The sequence below is a fragment of the Equus przewalskii genome, chromosome 27, assembly GCF_037783145.1.
Source record: "Equus przewalskii isolate Varuska chromosome 27, EquPr2, whole genome shotgun sequence".
Lineage (NCBI taxonomy): Eukaryota > Metazoa > Chordata > Mammalia > Perissodactyla > Equidae > Equus > Equus przewalskii.
In genome coordinates, this window is record NC_091857.1 from 29,049,821 (window position 1) to 29,067,702 (window position 17,882).

General features: G+C 47.5%; 1 protein-coding gene across 5 annotated transcripts in view; it reads right to left on the reverse strand.

Annotated features, from left to right (window-relative positions):
- The window catches only part of URB1 (URB1 ribosome biogenesis homolog), a 69,400-nt gene that overhangs the window by 12,839 nt on the left and 38,679 nt on the right, over positions 1–17,882 (reverse strand). For all 5 annotated transcript variants that reach the window (XR_011533985.1, XR_011533987.1, XR_011533986.1 and 2 more), the window contains exons 23-30: positions 17,163–17,364; positions 16,326–16,512; positions 14,146–14,204; positions 12,329–12,522; positions 11,216–11,326; positions 10,521–10,584; positions 7,639–7,810; positions 7,098–7,200 (exon numbers count right to left, since the gene is read on the reverse strand). Coding sequence is in view for 2 of the 5 variants with exons in the window: in XM_070597771.1 (XP_070453872.1) it covers positions 7,098–7,200; positions 7,639–7,810; positions 10,521–10,584; positions 11,216–11,326; positions 12,329–12,522; positions 14,146–14,204; positions 16,326–16,512; positions 17,163–17,364 (1,092 nt within the window). In the remaining 3 variants the exon portion in view is untranslated. The remainder of the gene's footprint in view (positions 1–7,097; positions 7,201–7,638; positions 7,811–10,520; positions 10,585–11,215; positions 11,327–12,328; positions 12,523–14,145; positions 14,205–16,325; positions 16,513–17,162; positions 17,365–17,882) is intronic.

The window sequence follows — 17,882 nt, forward strand, 5'->3', positions numbered from 1 at the left end:
TTTTGTTCAGCTTTCATACCCTATCAAAGAATAACCAGGATTTCCACTTCCGGCCAAGAGAGTGATAGGAACCAGATTTACCTGTCCACCTGAAGCAACTGGAAAACCAGACTCAAGAAATGAAATAAGGATTTTCAAGACATGGGACATGAGGCAACAAAGGACAGTGATCCCTGAGAGATGGGAAACAAACAAGGTGAAGCTTTGACCACCCAGCTCACAGCCTGGAGAGCTTCTAGGTCATGGCACAGGGAAGGCAAACCTAAGCGGAGACTGGAGGACTCTGAGCTGAGGAGACGGAGCAGGAGGCCTGGGGGGCCAAGGTGGCCACAGTTCCACAGCAAAGTCCTGGAGAAGACAGGCCCCTGAGAGAGCCCCATCTTCAGATGAGGGCCCATCCACAAGTGCGTGCGAAGAAACCACCTGAGGGTGGGAGCAACCACCCGAAAGATGGGAGGAGACAACCCCAGTCTCGCACCGGGTTGGAAATTGTTCCTGTTTCCACAGCCGGGGGCAAATCCTCGCAGTTCATAGGGTTAGATGGAGTGCTCAGAAAGACTCCACCTCAGCTGAGGGGCAGAGTACAACCCAGACTAAACGTTGCTCTGGTCCCACCTAACAGAGCTTAAAAGCAAGGCTGGAAGGATTAAACTGCTTCCAAGTAACTCAAACGTGCCCTAGAACGAAGCTCAGGAACGTTCACGGGAATACAAAAACATCCAGCACCAAACAAGATAAAATTCACGTTTGGCTTCCAATAAAAAATCACCAAGCATTCAAACAAGCAAGAACACAGCCCATTATGAAGAGAAAACTTCACCATTCGAAAATGACCCAGCTATGACAAAGATAACAGAACAAGCAAAGACATTAAAACAGTTATTATAACTGTATTCTACAGGTTCAAGAAGCTAGATCAGTGTGTTAAATAGAAATATGGAAGATATAATTGAAATGCCTGAGGTGAAAAATGCACGGGGTGGGATTATCAGAAGATTAGACATCGCAGAAAAAAAGATCAGTGAACTTGAAGATAGCAATAGAAACTACCCACATTGAAACACAGAGAGAAAATAATTTAAAAACATGAACAGAGCATGACTGAGCTGTGGGACAATTTTGAGCAGGTTAACTTATGTGTATGTGGAGTCCCTAATAATATTTGAAGAAATAATGGACAAAATTTTTCCAAATTTGACAAAAACTATAAATCTACAGAGCCAAGAAGCTCAATGAACACCCAGAGCACAAGAAATATAAAGAAAATCACACCAAAGCACAACATAATCAAATTGCTTGAAACCAGCAATTAAAAAAAAATCTTAGAAGTAGCCATATAACATACAGAGGAACAAAGATAAGAATGATGGTACATTTTGTGTTTGAAATTATACAATCCAGAATCAGGGAAGCAACATCTTTAAAGTACAGAAAGAAAAAAACCTGTCAACCCAGAATTTTATAACCCATGAAAATCTTTCAAAAGTTAAGCCTTTTGGGGCTGGCCCCCTGGCCAAGTGGTTAAGTTCGCGTGCTGCGCTGCAGGCGGCCCAGTGTTTCATTGGTTCGAATCCTGGGCGCGGACACGGCACTGCTCATCAAACCACGCTGAGGCAGTGTCCCACATGCCACAACTAGAAGGACCCACAACGAAGAACATACAACTATGTACCGGGGGGCTTTGGGGAGAAAAAGGGGAAAAAAATAAAATCTTTAAAAAAAAAAAAAGTTAAGCCTTTTTTCCATAAAAAAGCTGAAAGAATTGATCACCAGCAGACTTGAACTACAAGAATTCTTAAAGGAAGTATTTCAGGCAGAAGGAAAATGATAGAAGATGGAAATCTGGTTCTACACAAAGGAATGAAGAGAATCAGAAATGATAACTATAGAGTAAATATAAAATCTCTTTAAAAGATAACTGACACTTTGAAGCAAAAGCAACAACATACTGTGGCTTTACAGTATGTAAAGTGCTTCTGTTCTCCATGAAGTGGCATAACCTCACTTGTCGGCAGACTGCAATAAATTGAAGATGAATACTATAAATCCTAGAGCAAGACACACACACACACACACACACACACATTCTAGCTAAAGGCCAACAACAACAAAAAAAAACAGAATCAGATCAATAATCACATTAAACGTAAATGGTGTATACATTCCAATTAAAAGGCAGAGATGGTCAGATTGAATTTAAAAAAGCAAAACTCAAATACATCTGTTTACAGGAAACCACTTTTAATATCAAGATGCAGATTAAAAGTAAAAGGATGGAAAAAGAATAATCAGAAGACTCTTGGGCTCCAAAAGCTTATGCACTAAATTTTCTCATTTCTAACAAGTGACTATTTTTGGTAGGAGGAGGGAAAATACCCAATAGCTGAAAAAAATAAATCAAACTATAAAATTATATTGTTTTGGAAAAGATGAGATGTGTTTAAGATACACCTGCCTACCTACATAAAAAATACACATAAATGGAATACATTTGGGAAAGAGAGCAGTTTAAACATTTAACATTATGCTCACTAAAAATAGCTAGTATTCAGCTTGCTGGGACATTTTTAGTAATCACTGACATTCTCTAAGACAAATGGATTTTCCACGCATCTAGGAGGAAAAGTTAGTTTCATGTTCTGTGGTCATCTCTGTTAGTCTATGAAGTCTCGGCTTTGTAACACTTACAGAAAAGAGCTGCCCTTGGGTGTTAAAAATATAATAGGCTATTAAAAAATAGTTGTAACTGAAATTCTCTCTTTTTCAAGAACTTCAGAAATAGCAATTTGGACTTCTGATAACAGATCTTCAGGTCAAAATGGCTTAACCAAGACAATTATCAAGGATTAAAATAAAAAGCACCCCGTGTTTTACAGGCTCTAGTAGCAGTGCAACTGTGCTGTCGAGACCTCTCCCTCACACCTCCTCTTACACAATCTGCTCAAATGCGGCCTGGCAGGTACGGCTCATCACAGCAAGGAGGCCACAGAGCCCGTGCTCCCGCAGTCTGATGACGAGGCTCAGAGAACCATCTCCCTGTTCTGTGGCATATGTGAATTATGAGCTGAAGATTTCAGCCCAGTTCTATAGAGGACAAGAATTTGCTGTGGGAAAAGCATTTGTCACTGGCCTTGCTACAGCCTTGGCTGGCCCTGGATCTCAGCCAAGGACTCAAAGGGAAGCAATAAGGTTAAGAAAACAGGTTCCCATTTTCAGCAAAAAGCTGAAATGGAGCAGTGAGACTATAGTTTCTCTGAGGACTGGCAGCCACACATAAAAACTAACCACATGCCAATTTAGGATTGCCAAAAGTTGAGCAACACTTGGACTCAGGTGCCACTGCAGGAAGCAAAAACACACTGTTGAGAACTTCTGCTACATACAGTATGGATGAATCTAAAAATATAACGTGGGCTATATGGAGCTTGACACAAAAGAGTACACAGTGTCTAACGCCATTTACACAGACTTCAAACACAGGACACTGGCCCCTACATAAGAGGGGGAAAGGCTTCAGGAGCTGTGGATTATGTTCTGTTCCTTCATTTGGCTGGTGGTTTCACCAAAATTCAAGCCATACACAGGTGATTTGTGCACGTTTGTATATATTACAGTTCTATAAAAGTTTATTTAAAACATCATTCATGCTGACTTCTCCACAAGGGCAAAAGCAAAAGGAAGAATAAATTTTTTAAATAACATGAAAAAAAGATTCCTGACTTAATTCAACCACAATAAACCTAGCCTACACTGGCCATTATGCTGGTTCGCAGATTTCTGTTCTATTCAACTTATCATTTTACTGATAGGAATTTTCTTCTCCTTATAAACTGGTATGTTTCTTTTTATCAGACCACAAAATTTGTTTAAAACATTATGCTCCCATTTTTTGTTCTGGATGACAAGTAGTCCAGAGCAAAATTTAATGACCTAGTTTTTCTTTTGTTTTTTAATTTTTGTGTTTCTATTTTTCTGTCCACCTCTATGCTTTTTAACGTTTTCTACTTCCATGTGAATAATTTTAGCATAACCAGTATTTTAAGATACTGTAAATCCTTCTTAGGGTAGACATGCTCTGCAAAATTTTCTACCTGAATTGTACCCATAAAATATAAAATAGGCTGTATGTGGAGACTTCCCTACTTGAAAGACCACTACTAGTTATCTCTCTTCACAAAAGCCCTTCCAGAAACTGTCCTCCCCACCCAAAAAAGGCAATATTCAAGATTTTGAGAAAAACACAGTGTTCTGATTTTACTGTTTTTCTATTAAGTGTTTTCCAAGGCTTTGCCTTCTGTCTCCTAAAAGCTCTACTGAGAGATGGAACAACAGACTAAATGATGTGTTATAATCTGCCAAAGTTGCCTCATATTTTTAGACTGTGGAAAATCTATTTTCGTGTTTGATGAGAAGCAGACCTAGCCGGCACCGCCAGGGCATGGGGGATGAGAGGAGCTCCCGGCCACACGCTGGACGTGCCTCAGTTAGCCTGCCATGAACGGTCACCAGGGCAACTAGGACATCTGCTCATCATCACCACAGTCGGACACTGGCAGGAGATGCCCCTACTCCCCTGCAAACAAAATCCAGCTCAGCCACAGAACAGTGTTCGAGGAGAGGGGAGCTACAGCAACACGGGGCTACTGACGGGAAATCTCTCTGAAAACCCAGCCCTTGCACAGCCCTCTGTAGGAACACTGAAGGGCAGCCGGGAGGCTCAGCAAACCTGTTCATGAGTAGGAGCATCTGAATACAAAAAGACAATTTCAAGTTGAAAAACAGAGAAAACAGAACGAATAGTGAGACACAGTCTCCCAGTGCATGCAAAGCCATGAGGCCATTAGGTCAGCAGGAAGGAGCCCCTTTATAAAGGCATCACCCTGGCCGTGCCCATGAGTAGAGACGCAGAACACATGCCTCCACTTGTCCCCCACATCCTGCCACTGTGAGTCCTTCCCTGCAGGCCGTAAAGAAGCAAGCCAGGAGGCCAGCCAAGTGGTGTAGTGGTTAAGTTTGTGCACTCTGGTTTGGCAGCCTGGGTTCGCAGGTTTGGATCCCAGGCACAGACCTACACAACACTCCTCAGCCATGCTGTGGTGGTGTCCCACATACAAAATAGAGGAAGATTGGCACAGATGTTAGCTCAAGGTGAATCTTCCTCAGCAAAAAAAAAAAAAAAAAAAAAAGAAGCCTAGGAGAATGTGCAAGGAGCTGGGCACACACGTTCCCGCTGGCAGGAGGAAACGACATGCAGAGGCCAGGTGGGAGGGAGATTTTCACTGCACGGCCTTTGGTACTGCCTGAATTTTGAACTGTGAATATATTATCTAAAGTTAAAAATTAATTGAATTAAATTTCCAATTCTGGGAAGACGGAGTAGACACATTTTCTCTATTCTCCTATTAAGAGGAACTGAAAATCCCAGATAAATATAAGACGACTTGAAAAGGTGGGAAGGAAGCAGACCAGGTGGAGACCTCAGGTGAGCTCCCTGGGTTTCCTTTCTGCTCCATGTGCCCTAGACCAAGAGCTAAGAAAGCCAGCAACCCAGAAACACGAATGGGCACACGTGCAGCAGAACAAACGCCCACTCTCTCCAGTCTCTAGACAAACGGCTATAAAAGGAGCAGCCTAGTAAGACAGAAAACCTCTAGACAGTCACTGCTCTACTCCAGCCAAACACCCCAGAAAATACTGTGGCCCCCACCCCTACCCACGCCAGCCAAGGTGGAGTGCGGAGCCTAGACCTCCCCAGGCTGTGAGACAGAGCCCCACACCCCTGCTGGGGAGGCGGTAGAGAAGGCCGAATAGGGAGGTGGGGCTTTCCTCCCCACCGGGCAGCGGCGAGGCCCTCCTGCGCCCGACTGCTAACAGAGGAGGCCTCGTAGGGAGGAAGGGCAAGGCTCCTGCTTGGCATCAGTGGAGGCCGAGGGAGGGGCATAACGGCCGCTCCTGCCTCTCCCAGCCAGGAATATCAGCGCAGGCTTGATCCATAAAGGGAAAAATTGATAAACTGGAGTTCACCAAAATTAGAAATTTTTGCTCTGTGAAAGACCCTGTTAAAAGGATGAAAAGATAAGCTGGGAGAAAATGTTTGCAAACCACATATCCCACAAGACTACTATCTAGACTACATGAAGAATTCTCCCAACTCCACAGTAAAAAAAGAAATCCCGTTAGAAAACGGGCAGAAGACATGAAGTGACACTTCATCAAAGAGGACACACAGGCAGCCGGCCCCGTGACCGAGTGGTTAAGTTCACGCGCTCCGCTTCGGCAGCCCAGGGTTTTAACGGTTTGGATCCTGGGCGCGGACGTGGCACCACTCATCAGGCCATGCTGAGGTGGCATCTCACAAGCCACAACTGGAAGGACCCACAACTAGAATATACAACTATGTACTTTGGGGGCTTTGGGGACAAGAAGAAGAAAAAAAGGACATACAGATGACAAATAAACCACATCATGTTTCACACCATCAGCCATTAGGAAAATGCAAATCAAAACCCCAATGAGGTATCGCTACACACCAGCACCCAAGAACGCCCCAGACCAACAGTCCTGAGGACCTGGGAATCAGACCTTGGTCCTCCCCAGTGGGCACATGCACACGCTGCCCCCCACCCGTTTACCAGACTCCCACCCTCAGGCTACTAGACACAAATGCCATTTCAAAAATACACTTAAACCAAGAGAAAGTCAACCCCAGCAGGCTCTCACTTGTTCTCAAGGATAAAATCTCTCATTTCTGTTGGTATTTGACTACTATCCGGTGATAATTCGGAAAAGGCTCCTGTCCCTAAGAAATAGGAAAACATCAAGGACATAGGGACACTCTCTGGTTTTAAAATTATAATTGTTTTTTAAAAAAAATCTCCATATATTCAAAACATTAACTGTTAACTTTGCTGAAAATCACTGGAATGAAAAGGTAACACGGCAGCTGGGTATCCTTCAAGGATTAATGAGAATCCCTCAATTATTACGGTAATAATTCCCACGAGAAACCTGCCTTTGTGAGGGCCCTGTGACTATGCCTGAGCCACACACAGCAGGAGCTGCTCCCCGCCCCCGCCCTTCCCAAAGGCAGCAACTACCTGGCCTGGTCAGTTCACTGAAGAGATGAAGGAGGAAGCAGGGGTCGTACAGGCCATCGAGCTCCACTGTGCTCCTGTCTTTAAATACCGGCTCCTGTGTGTCCTGAAACAGCCCCAAACAAACAGAAACGCGCAGGTCAACCTCACAAATGTACTACCACGTGAGTACTTACCCACTATCTCTAGAGTTCAAATTATTCTGAGCATTCAAGAGCATAAAATGGCTCTGTAAAAAAACAGCGCTTGTACTTGAAATGGTATTTTTGAGATTTGCTTCAAAATAGTCTTTTCTGGGGAGTTATAAATGAAACCCGCATGGATAACTGTTGAAGCGGGGTGACAGCGATGTGGGGGTCCTATCTCTGTACCTTATATATGGTTGGAATTTTGCTTAAGAAGTTAACCATCCACCAGAAAACCAGGGCTTGGAGTTTACAGAACACTCAAGCCGAGGGTGCAGGTGGAGCCCTTGAGGGGCGGGCAGAACAGCCCCCGCCCGCAGTGAGTGCTCCCTGATGGCTGTGCCCCGGGCCTCGCGCACCTTGGGGGGCAGCAGCCTCCGGTTCTGGGGGAAGTGGAGGATGGTCTTCATCATCCGGTCCTGATCCAGCAGGCGGAGGATGTCCCCGACGCTCGGCTGCTGCCACAGCGACTTGCCCAGGCTCCGGCATGTCTTGTGATGCTCCACAGCAGCTGGGCCCCATAGCAGCACCCTAAGGCCAGAGGGGAGATCAGACTGGTCCCCGGGCCCCACCAGGAAAAGAACTGATGATGATGATGATGACGCTAACAACCATGATAGCGAGCTCTGTTGAGCAGCTAGCACACGCCAGGCACTGTGGTGAGCAGCTTACGTGTGTTCTACCACTTAATCCCCATCATAACTTAGGGGGAAGGTCGGGGTGATGACGACGCCGACGCTGATGGGGAGGGCTGGGGATGATGGAGGCCAACACTGATACAGAGCTTATGATGCGCCAGGCACTATTCTAAGCTCTTCATGTGCATTAATTCACTTCATGTGTACAATAACCCCAAAAGGTAGGCACCATTATCATCCCCATTTTGCAAATGGGGGAAAGAGGCACAGAGAGGATTAAGAAAGTTGCTCAGCTGGTCACTTGTCTACTAGTTAAGCAGCAGAGCTGGAATTCAAACTTAAGGAGTCTGGCTCCAGAGTCTAGGCTAGACCACAGTGGCAGAATCCCGGCTGCTCAATGACACTATGCTGACACAAACCTCTGCCTGCTTACACGCAGCCATGAGCAGAGCAGGTCTGCCTGCACAGCCGTTCAGCTGTCCCCACCTCGAGAGTCCACCACATAAACATCCCTACCTTTCAGGCCACCAACCTCTCCAGAGAGCTCACCTTGCCTGCAATATGACACAGGCCTCCTTTTTCCTCCCCATCCTTCTCCCTGCTTCCCTCTGCCACCACTCACCCCCCCACCACTGCTGGAGGATGCTCCCCCAAAGCCCAGCTCTGATGAGGGCCACTTCTCTGCCCCCAAATGTCTATCAGCACTCTGCTGTCTCCCGGATGGAAATGGAAACACTTCAGTCTGGTACTTACCTTCCTTACCACCAACGTGTCTGCCTTCCCACCTTTTCCTACACGTAACGTGTGACGAAGATAAGCTGACCCACTCACCATTCCCCGGATGTTCTGCCCTCCCACCTCCCAGCCGCCACAACGCTGTTCTGTTCCCTCCACCAGTGTCCCAGGCCCCTCCGCCAACCGCACCTACGTAAGATCCCTCCCTAGCCTTCCAACGTCACCCTGTCCCCAAGTACTCCCGACACCCCCAAAGAGAGCTTGCTCTCATGGGGTCCTGTAACAGCCCGGTCACACCACGTGGCATGATCAGAAGCCAATTTAAAAAGAGTTACATTTATGACAGTCTGATCCCCTCAGCAGACGGAAGACTGTCTTCCTCCTCTCAGTATTCCCGGCAGTGCCAGGCCCAGCGCCTTGTAAACAGCAGGTGCCGAAGGAACATCGACTGAATTAAATACCTCTAAATAGAACTATTCTAAATACAGACTCAGTCTCTGCAAACGCAGAGTCCTTAGGAGGGTGCCCCTGCTGGCCGCGGTTTCTAACAGGCAGGCAGCTGAGCTACTGGATCCACCAGTCCTGGGACTGCGGCCATTGACTGGCCTGAGGTCCGTCCACTGACTGTCTACGGAGTCCCCGGGCGGCCCCCTAACTCAGGCTGCGGATGGGACGTGGATCTGAGTGAGGAGACACTTCTGCTCTGAGCTGCACGGCGCCCCACGATGCCACATCCTCCACGCACGCTTGCTTCTCCTGGGAGCTGGAACGACCCTGCCACAACCAACTCCCACCCATCTACGTGGGGGGCAGCCTCGGGTGACCTTCTTTAACCTCTAAGGGAGACGCTGTCCTGACTTTCTCACTGCAAGAGAAACGGCCTCCACATGCTCTCCTCTCCCTGAGGTCGCAGGGCCTCTGCTCTTCCAGAAAGGGTACGAGCGGCGTGGCGCCAACTCCAAAGGAACAGAGCGGGAGGCCGCAAGGAAAGGGAAAGGGAACGTTCATCCACGACCCGGGCGTTCCTCAGAGAGGGAACATGCTTTTCTTTGCTGGCTTTCTGGAGAGAGGGGTGGCTCCTGAGCTCGCACAGCTTTGATGTTGAGCATTGCACAATGGGACTCGTTTGCCTCTCCCCTGCCGAGCTCTCCCGGACTGCTGTTCTTAGCCCCGTTAGCTAGCTTCCCGCCGTAACACCAACCTCCCCCTCAGCAGTGTGCTGGGGAGACGGCAGGGCGCTGGGCCCCGGGGACCAGGAGAGGAGGGCCGAGGGTAGCCGAGAGAATCCGTGGGGCCTTCCGTGTCCAGCTTCCCAGGACAGCACCCCTGGGAGGGGCCATCGCAGAGCCGCGGCAGGGCCCACGGCTACAGCAGCAGCCCAGCCCCTAGAGCCCCAGGCTGTGCTGGCCAAGGGGCTGGCGGGCAGCCCCAGGAACCCGGGAGACAGACAGACGGACGGAAAGGAAAGAGACAAACCCAGCCAGACACAGCACACAGACAGACAGGCAGACAGTGGGATTACATCTGGTCAGCGCCCCTCACTCTTCTCTCCGAGTCCTCACGTCACAAGTCATGCCCATCTAGAGCAGAGCGTGAAGAAAACCTTTCCAGAACAATCAACTAAACTAGATGAGAGGAAGCCGGGACGGGAGTGAGGATGGTGCAGTCTGTCGCAAGCGCGCACCCGGCCATCAGCAGGGTGGCCTGGCCTGGCCTGGCCGCTGCCCCTGCCAACACATGCTCTGCCGGGGGCACCCTCCCGGAGCAGCCGGGGTCTCCGTGCAGCCTGCCCAGCCTGAGATCAGTGAGGAGCGGGCAGGTCCCTTCCTGCCGAGCCCCAGAGCCCGCGCTGCCCAGGCCACACTCACCTGAAGTCCACGAGGCTCAGGCGGTTCTGCTCGTACGCCCGGAGGAGGAGCAAGATCTTCTGGTCTGCAAGTCACCCAAGGGTCCCTTCAGAAAGCGGAAGCCCGCGCCGCTCCTCCCAGCCGGCCTCAGTGCCAGGACCTCCCACCCTGCCACGGTGCCTGGGCCTCACATGCTTTCTGGTCACACTGCCCGGTCCTCACGCACTTTCTGGTCACACCGCCTGGTCCTCACACTTTCTGGTCACACTGCCTGGTCTTCACACACTTTCTGGTCACACCACCTGGTCCTGATACTTTTCTGGTCACATCGCCTGGTCCTCACACTTTCTGTTCACACCATTTGGTCCTCACACAATTCCTGGTCACACCGCCTGGTCCTCATACTTTCTGGCCACACTGCCTGGTCCTCACAAACTTTCTGGCCACACCACCCGGTCCTGATAATTTCTGGTCACACTACCTGGTCCTCACACACTTTCTGCTCACCCCGCATGGTCCTCACACACTTTCTGGTCACGCTACCTGGTCCTCACACTTTCTGGTCACACCACCTGGTCCTCACACACTTTCTGGTCACACCACCTGGTCCTCACACACTTTCTGGTCACACCACCTGGTCCTCACACACTTTCTGGTCAGACTGCCTGGTCCTCACACACTCCCTGGGTCATACCACCCGGTCCTCACATGCTCACCCAGGACGCTGAGAGAGGCGCCATAGGCCCCAAGGAGCACTGCGAAGTGGCTGCTCTCACAGACAGAGGGGCACATCCTCACCACCACCGACATCAGGTCCACCAGCGCCTCTGGAAGAAACAACATTGAAAAGCACAGCAGTGCAGGGGTGCGTACATTCAAAGAAAAGCAGACGAGGAAGCACTTCAGGGAACACTTAAATACCGGAAACACGCTTCTCTGAACAATGCTGGGCTCAGGACTGTGCCTTGTCCCTTCCCCACTTTCTCCTTTTTTTCCATAAACACATTTTCACCATCATCTCTCTTCCTAGCCCTGGACACAGTCAGTCTCTCCTCACTCCCCTTGCAAATTTAAGCCACCAAAGATTTTAAAACTTGAGCATTTTCCCCATGTTACCAAAATCTCTAACATTTCCACTTCTGCCTGAATAGAAGGGTGGAGCTTTTTTACTTTTTCTCCTACCCACGCAGTAACTTGGTAATGGTGCTCTTCAACTGAGGAGGTCATTACAGGCGGACCTTGTGGCGATTTCTAATGGTTTGGGGATGTTAATTTTGCCTCTGAGCAGAGTGTGGCTTCACAAGGGCAGGGCCCTTCAGACTGTCCTCTGACGTCTCCGCAGCCCACGCCAACCTCGGGATCACGGAGCTGAGGCACATGCTCACTGCACGGAGCAGGGGAGCTGAAACCTGGCTCCCAGAGCTCCCGCACTGAACCGCCAACAGGAACGCTGGAACCCTCTGCTCCTGACAGAAGTTTCCAACTTCCCACTAAGACATTTCATGTAACTAAACAATTTCTCTCAGGTCAGACGCTCCTCCTAACCCCCAGATTTGAACCTGTGCCTACGATGTGGCAATAAAACTTAACCACGACTCCCCTATGCCAGAACAGGCTGTGAAAAGAGATCTGCATGCTGTGTGATTCTAAGTCAGAAGAAACATTTCTTGAACTTGGATTTGGCAGAAACAAAATATTCTAACACCGTTTTGGTATTGCTTCCTTATCTCTGAAAACACATGGGCACTAAGCTTTGGGGCACAGCTAGCTCGATGAAATCAGGAAATCAAATCTCTGCGTGAAACGGGAGGGCAGGGATGAGGAGCCACCTTTGACACGAGGGTCTGGGTTTTCTTCCTCTTCAGACCTCAGCAGAGTTGGCAGAAACAGAGAATGCTGTGTGAGCATCATGTGGACCATGCGGAGTGGGATGAGCTTCGTGCCCACAGAGCTTTCTGGAAGGTACAAGAGCTGTATGGCAGCATGGAGGGCCTTCAAAAATGTATGGTCCTGATACCGAAATCTAGGAGGCAAAGATCAAAGGGGGAAAGAGCTTCATAAGGGGGAATTTTATTTCACAGGAAACAATAAGAAAACTGTTTTCCCTGCATTTTATTAAGAAAGTTTTCCAACACCCCACAAGGTTGAGAATTTTCTAGTGCACAGTCATACACCCATCATCTAGACTCTCCTGCTGCCACTGCATTATACTTGCTTTATCACACACCTGGCTATGAACCCATCACAGGGGACACTTCTGAAAACTAGGAGCAGATGCAGCAAATTTATTTTCTTGACAGGGCAAACACCAAACGAACTTCCTGGTGAGCTGAAATGCCAGGAGGCAACAGAAGAGCTGAGCCTGAATAAAGATGACACTCCCTGTCCCCAGCCCACCTTGCCAGTTAGCCTCCCTCCTTCCTTCCTCCTAGCTACTCACAACTCCCATCGAATTGTTCAGAAGCCTTGTGTGTCTTAAACCCCTTCAGAACCCAGTGAAGGACCGAAAGGATCATGCTCCAGGAAAAAGAAGTTTTCCAGTAATATGTGAATAATGTAAAGAAGCGCTTTGCACATAGCGGGCATTCTAGAAACATGAATTCATCAAAGACTGAAAGAAATGTCATCATTTCGTGATGGCAGTCTACAGTTGTCATGAACCTGTGACCTACCTTCACTTCTTTCTCTCCTCCTGGGTGGACTATTTTTCTGTTTCAAGTTGATGAATAATCAGGGACATGAAAATTACAGGCACAATGAAACATCGTTTCATGACTATCTGACTGCCAAAAACGAGTCTGACCATATCAAGTACTACTGAGGATGTGAGGAGAAAAATGAACTTTCACACTGTGTGAGGTTAGCTCAGAAAGAGGGGAGCGCAAATCGAAAATGGGGTAAAACTGAAGCTGTGCCACACTAACAGCCAGCGAGGGGCCCCTCGCTGAGAAAATCTGGCACAGGGCACCAAGAGACACGTAACATTCACCACAGGAATGGAGGGGGAGGGAAGGAGGCAGGAAGGAAGAAGTGGGGGAGGAGCTGTCTATCGGTAGGGGACGGCTAAATAAACTGTGGTTCAGTCACAGAATACCCCACACTGGTCACAACAAGTTAGACCTACAGGTATCGACATGGGTAACTCAAAAACACGTGAGTGCAAAAAAAGGACACATAAAGGGATAGATTTGTGTAAAATGGTAAACACACTAAACAATGTCATTTATTGTTTAGAGACACTGACAAGTCGTCAAAGTATAAAACCACGCATGGCCATGACAAAGCTCAATCCAGAAGGGGGACACGTTTGGGCGAGCGAGGGAAGAGGATAAATTAGGACAAACATAGAAACTGTCATCGTGTATTAATTTTGCATGCTGCTGTATTATTCTCTGCACATTTCTGATTTTTAAAAAACATTTCGTTTTGTAAAGGCTGTACCTCTCATCATCGTTAGAAGCACGCAGCCTGGCAATGGGCAAATCATCGAACCTCTCCAACATCACACATCCTGCATCTCTAAAACGGGCACAGCACCTGCTCCGCCGTGTACATTATGCTAATAACAAGCTACAGAACCGGGTCTGCATCATCGATGACATTCACACCCTTACTGAATAGCACCAAGAAAACAAAATCGACTTACTTGAGTCCGGCCTTCACAAATTTCTGCCAATCACCAGGATCAACTTCATTAAGTGAATTCTATGAACGAAATAAGCGAGAAATATACACGGAATATCTCAATTAATTTAAAATAGAGACCATGCAATTTAAATTAGAGTCATTTAGTAAATATGGAACATAGTTGCTTACGCAATCCACAAAAGCATGCTGTCGTTTCTTACTTTGATCTTTTGAAATTGTTTTACTTTCGCTGGTAGCTCTGTCATTTTATTAGCACATCTCTGATCACCAAATGAGCAAAAGAAAGCTTCCTAATAGTGCTGTTATTTTTCCTTTGTCCACCATGTCAGACAGCACCCTTTACGACACACAGGTCCAGCCACATCCGACTGCTTAAACACGTGATGTTACATCTACCCAGGGAGACCTCTGCACCACTGACAGGGCCAGTGCAGGCCCACGGTCACTGATGTGGGAAAAAATCTCCAAACAGAGCGTTACGTTAAATCAAGAGGGGTTGTTCTGGACAGAAGGGGACTGACTGGGAGAAAAGCACAAGGGAACTTTCTGGGATGATGAAAATCTTCCTGGACAGGAGTGTGGGCACAAGGGAACATGTCCTTGTCAACACTGTACACTTAAGAGCTTGTATCTCACAATAAGAGAATTATACCTCAATTACAAGAAAAGGGCTGGTGTGGGATGCCGATAGTGGGGGCAGCTGTGTATGCTTAGGGGCAGCGGATATATGGGAACTCTGCACTTCCACTCAATTTTGCTGTGAATCTAAAACTGGTCTAAAAAAAATTAAGTCCATTAAAAGAAAAAAAAAGAGAGAGCAAGAAGAGTGGGGTAAAGAGGGGGGCATGCCCGCAGAGCGCACATCCCTTCAAGGGCCCTGCCCGTCACTCACTTGAGCCAGCATGCTGGGTGAGGGGCTGACAATGGAGTGGGAATGTCCACCATGACCAGTGGCCGGTGAGCCCAGCACCCCCTCCTCTACAGCTCTGCTCTCTCCAGACCTCAGGGACATTCCTCCTCTTTCCTAGTTCTGCTGTTTTGGGTTCCCATGCGCCTTAAATCCACAAGCCCATAACAGAACGAATTAATGCTGAAATACTGGTTACAGAGTCTCAGTACACCTACACAGGCACACTGCTTGATCTATAACCTACAAATGTATTTATTATACACTTACTAAGTTTTACTTGGGGTTATTTTCCTGAGGATTACTTGGGTTCAGAGTTTAAATATAAATCACAGCCTTGACGACTTGTAATGCAATTTTACACTGTGCATTGAGGAATAACTCATACGCTAGCCTTCAGGACTTTAATTATTTTTGTGCAAAAATATAATATTTTTTTAAAAAAAGGACACGTTAATAAAAAGGAATAAAGGCCAAAAATAGATAAATATTTCCAAATCTTATGAAAACTTGAAACTCAGAGCCAAGAAGCTCACAGAACCCAAAGTATAGAAAACTTAAAAAAAACTACACCAAGGCATATCATAATCAAATTGCTTTATGCAATGTAAAGAAAAAAATCCTAAAAACAGCCAGACAAAAAAGGCATAATGCACAGAGGAACAAATATGACAGATTTCTTATGAGAAAGACAGTAAAGCAAAATCTTAAAATGCATAAAGAAAAACTGCTAACCTAGAATTTTATACCCTGTGAAACTCTTCCTAACTCATTCTGAGGCCAGTACCGCCTGATCCTAAAGCCAGCCAAAGACATTACAAGAAAATACAATTACAAACTAATATCCCTCATGCACACAGATGCAAAAATTCTTAAAATATTAGCAAATCAAATCTAACAATATATAAAAACAATAATATATCATGATCGAGTATGTCTATCCCAAGAATGCAAAGTTGGTTTAACATTCAAAAGACAATTAATATAATTAACCTCATTAACAAACTAAACAAAAAACAAAACCATATACCATCTCAGTAGATGCAACAAAGCATTTGACAAAATGCCACATCCATTCCTGATAAAAGATAGCTCATTTCAAGCCTTGCCCCCACCTGCCACTTCCGCTCCTAGACACGGCCCCTCTCATTTCCCACCAGGCTGCACTCATACCACCTGGCTTGGAATGTGTCTGTAAACCTTAGTTTGTCTATCTCAGTCTTTCCCTTAAAAATTTAACCAGGATCTCTAAGAAAAGACAAGACACCTACCAACAGCTCATTTAATCTCAGCAGCATTTGCTTCTCTTGATCCTGGGCATTGTCATTGGCTTGCTGGCTACCAGTGAAAGACATGATCAGCCACTTTACACAGGACTCCAGCAGAGTCCTTTTCCAGGTGTGCAGCTCTTCTGCTGACCCTTTCAGGGCTGCTGTGACAGAGTCAGCCACGATCCAGCTGCAGCATAAGACAAAGCCACAGAGTCAGAGGGAGGGCCTAAATCTCTAGTTTTATGTATAACCCAACATTACAATGGCCATATGGGAAAGATGTTCTGAGTCCTACTCCCTATGCTACTCAAGCACAGGAATTACAGGGTTCCCCCACCCCTTACTCAAACATCAAAGATGTATCAGAATTTTTACAACAGGGGGAAACAACAGACGCACCAGAAAAAGGATATATCGTCCAGACTTTGTCCAAATCAGGCTATCACAACCTCAGCACTACTGACAATCTGAGCCAGGTGATTCTTTAGCAGGAGAGGCTGTCCGATACATTATAGGATACTTTGCAGCACCCCTGGCCTCTACCCGCTAGATGCCAAAAGCAACACCCCCACCCATGTTGTGACAATAAAAGATGTCAGACGTTGCCAATTGTCCCTGGAGTGGGCAAAATCAGCCCTGGTTGAGAACTACGGCTCTGAGGGAATCAGAAGCATCCATCTGCGCTCCAGCCAGGATGCTGGAAGAAGAGTGCTTGTAGAACTGCCTTCTCACCCACCAGCAGGTCAGCAATGCAGGCGTCTTCCATTAGTTCAGAAATACTACAAGGAAAGGTGGAGCCAAGAGGGGTAGAGCCAGCAAACATGTGAGCCTTCATACCTCCTGTGACTGTTTGGAGTCTGAAGCAAGCTGGGCAAATGATCCATGAGGACACCGAGGTCCTTGGCTCTTGCAAACGGGACCAGCTGGGCCAGGATCTCCTGATGCAACCCAGACTTGGGGGGCCCGTCAGCACTGAGAAGCCTGGCCTGCAACTGCCTCCACAGGGCCTTCCTCAAGACGGGAATGACAGCAGAGGACACTGGGCAGAGACAAAACGGAAAGGGAGCTGCACACCATGGTGTGCTGGACTTGGCGCATACCAGCTCATAAGAGCTGATGGCTATATTTTAGGAATCTGTGACCTGTGTGATGTCACACTGGTAGCTTGAAATTGGCCACGGCAGGAATACTGACACCATGGAAACTGGCAAATGCTACAATCAGCCTCCCCGGAGAGGCAGTTATTAGGCACTGAGCAGCTCACCGCGGGTCACCTCTCGTCAGTCAACCCTCTGACAAGGATTCTGCAAGCCGGTGGCCCTGGGCGTAACCCCTAGCTCGAAAATCATGATGGGATGGTGAGCACCAAAGTTCCGCACTCACACGGGATTCGTTCTTCACAGGCGTGGGGACAGGAGAGGGTTGTGAGGAGAGGCGCATGGAGGACCACTGACTGAAAGGCTCCCTCCTGCGGGCGCGCTCTTACTTTTTCAAAACCTCTGTCATCGCTGATATGAAGCTATGCAACACAGAGGCAAAGTGGTGAGTGAAAAACCA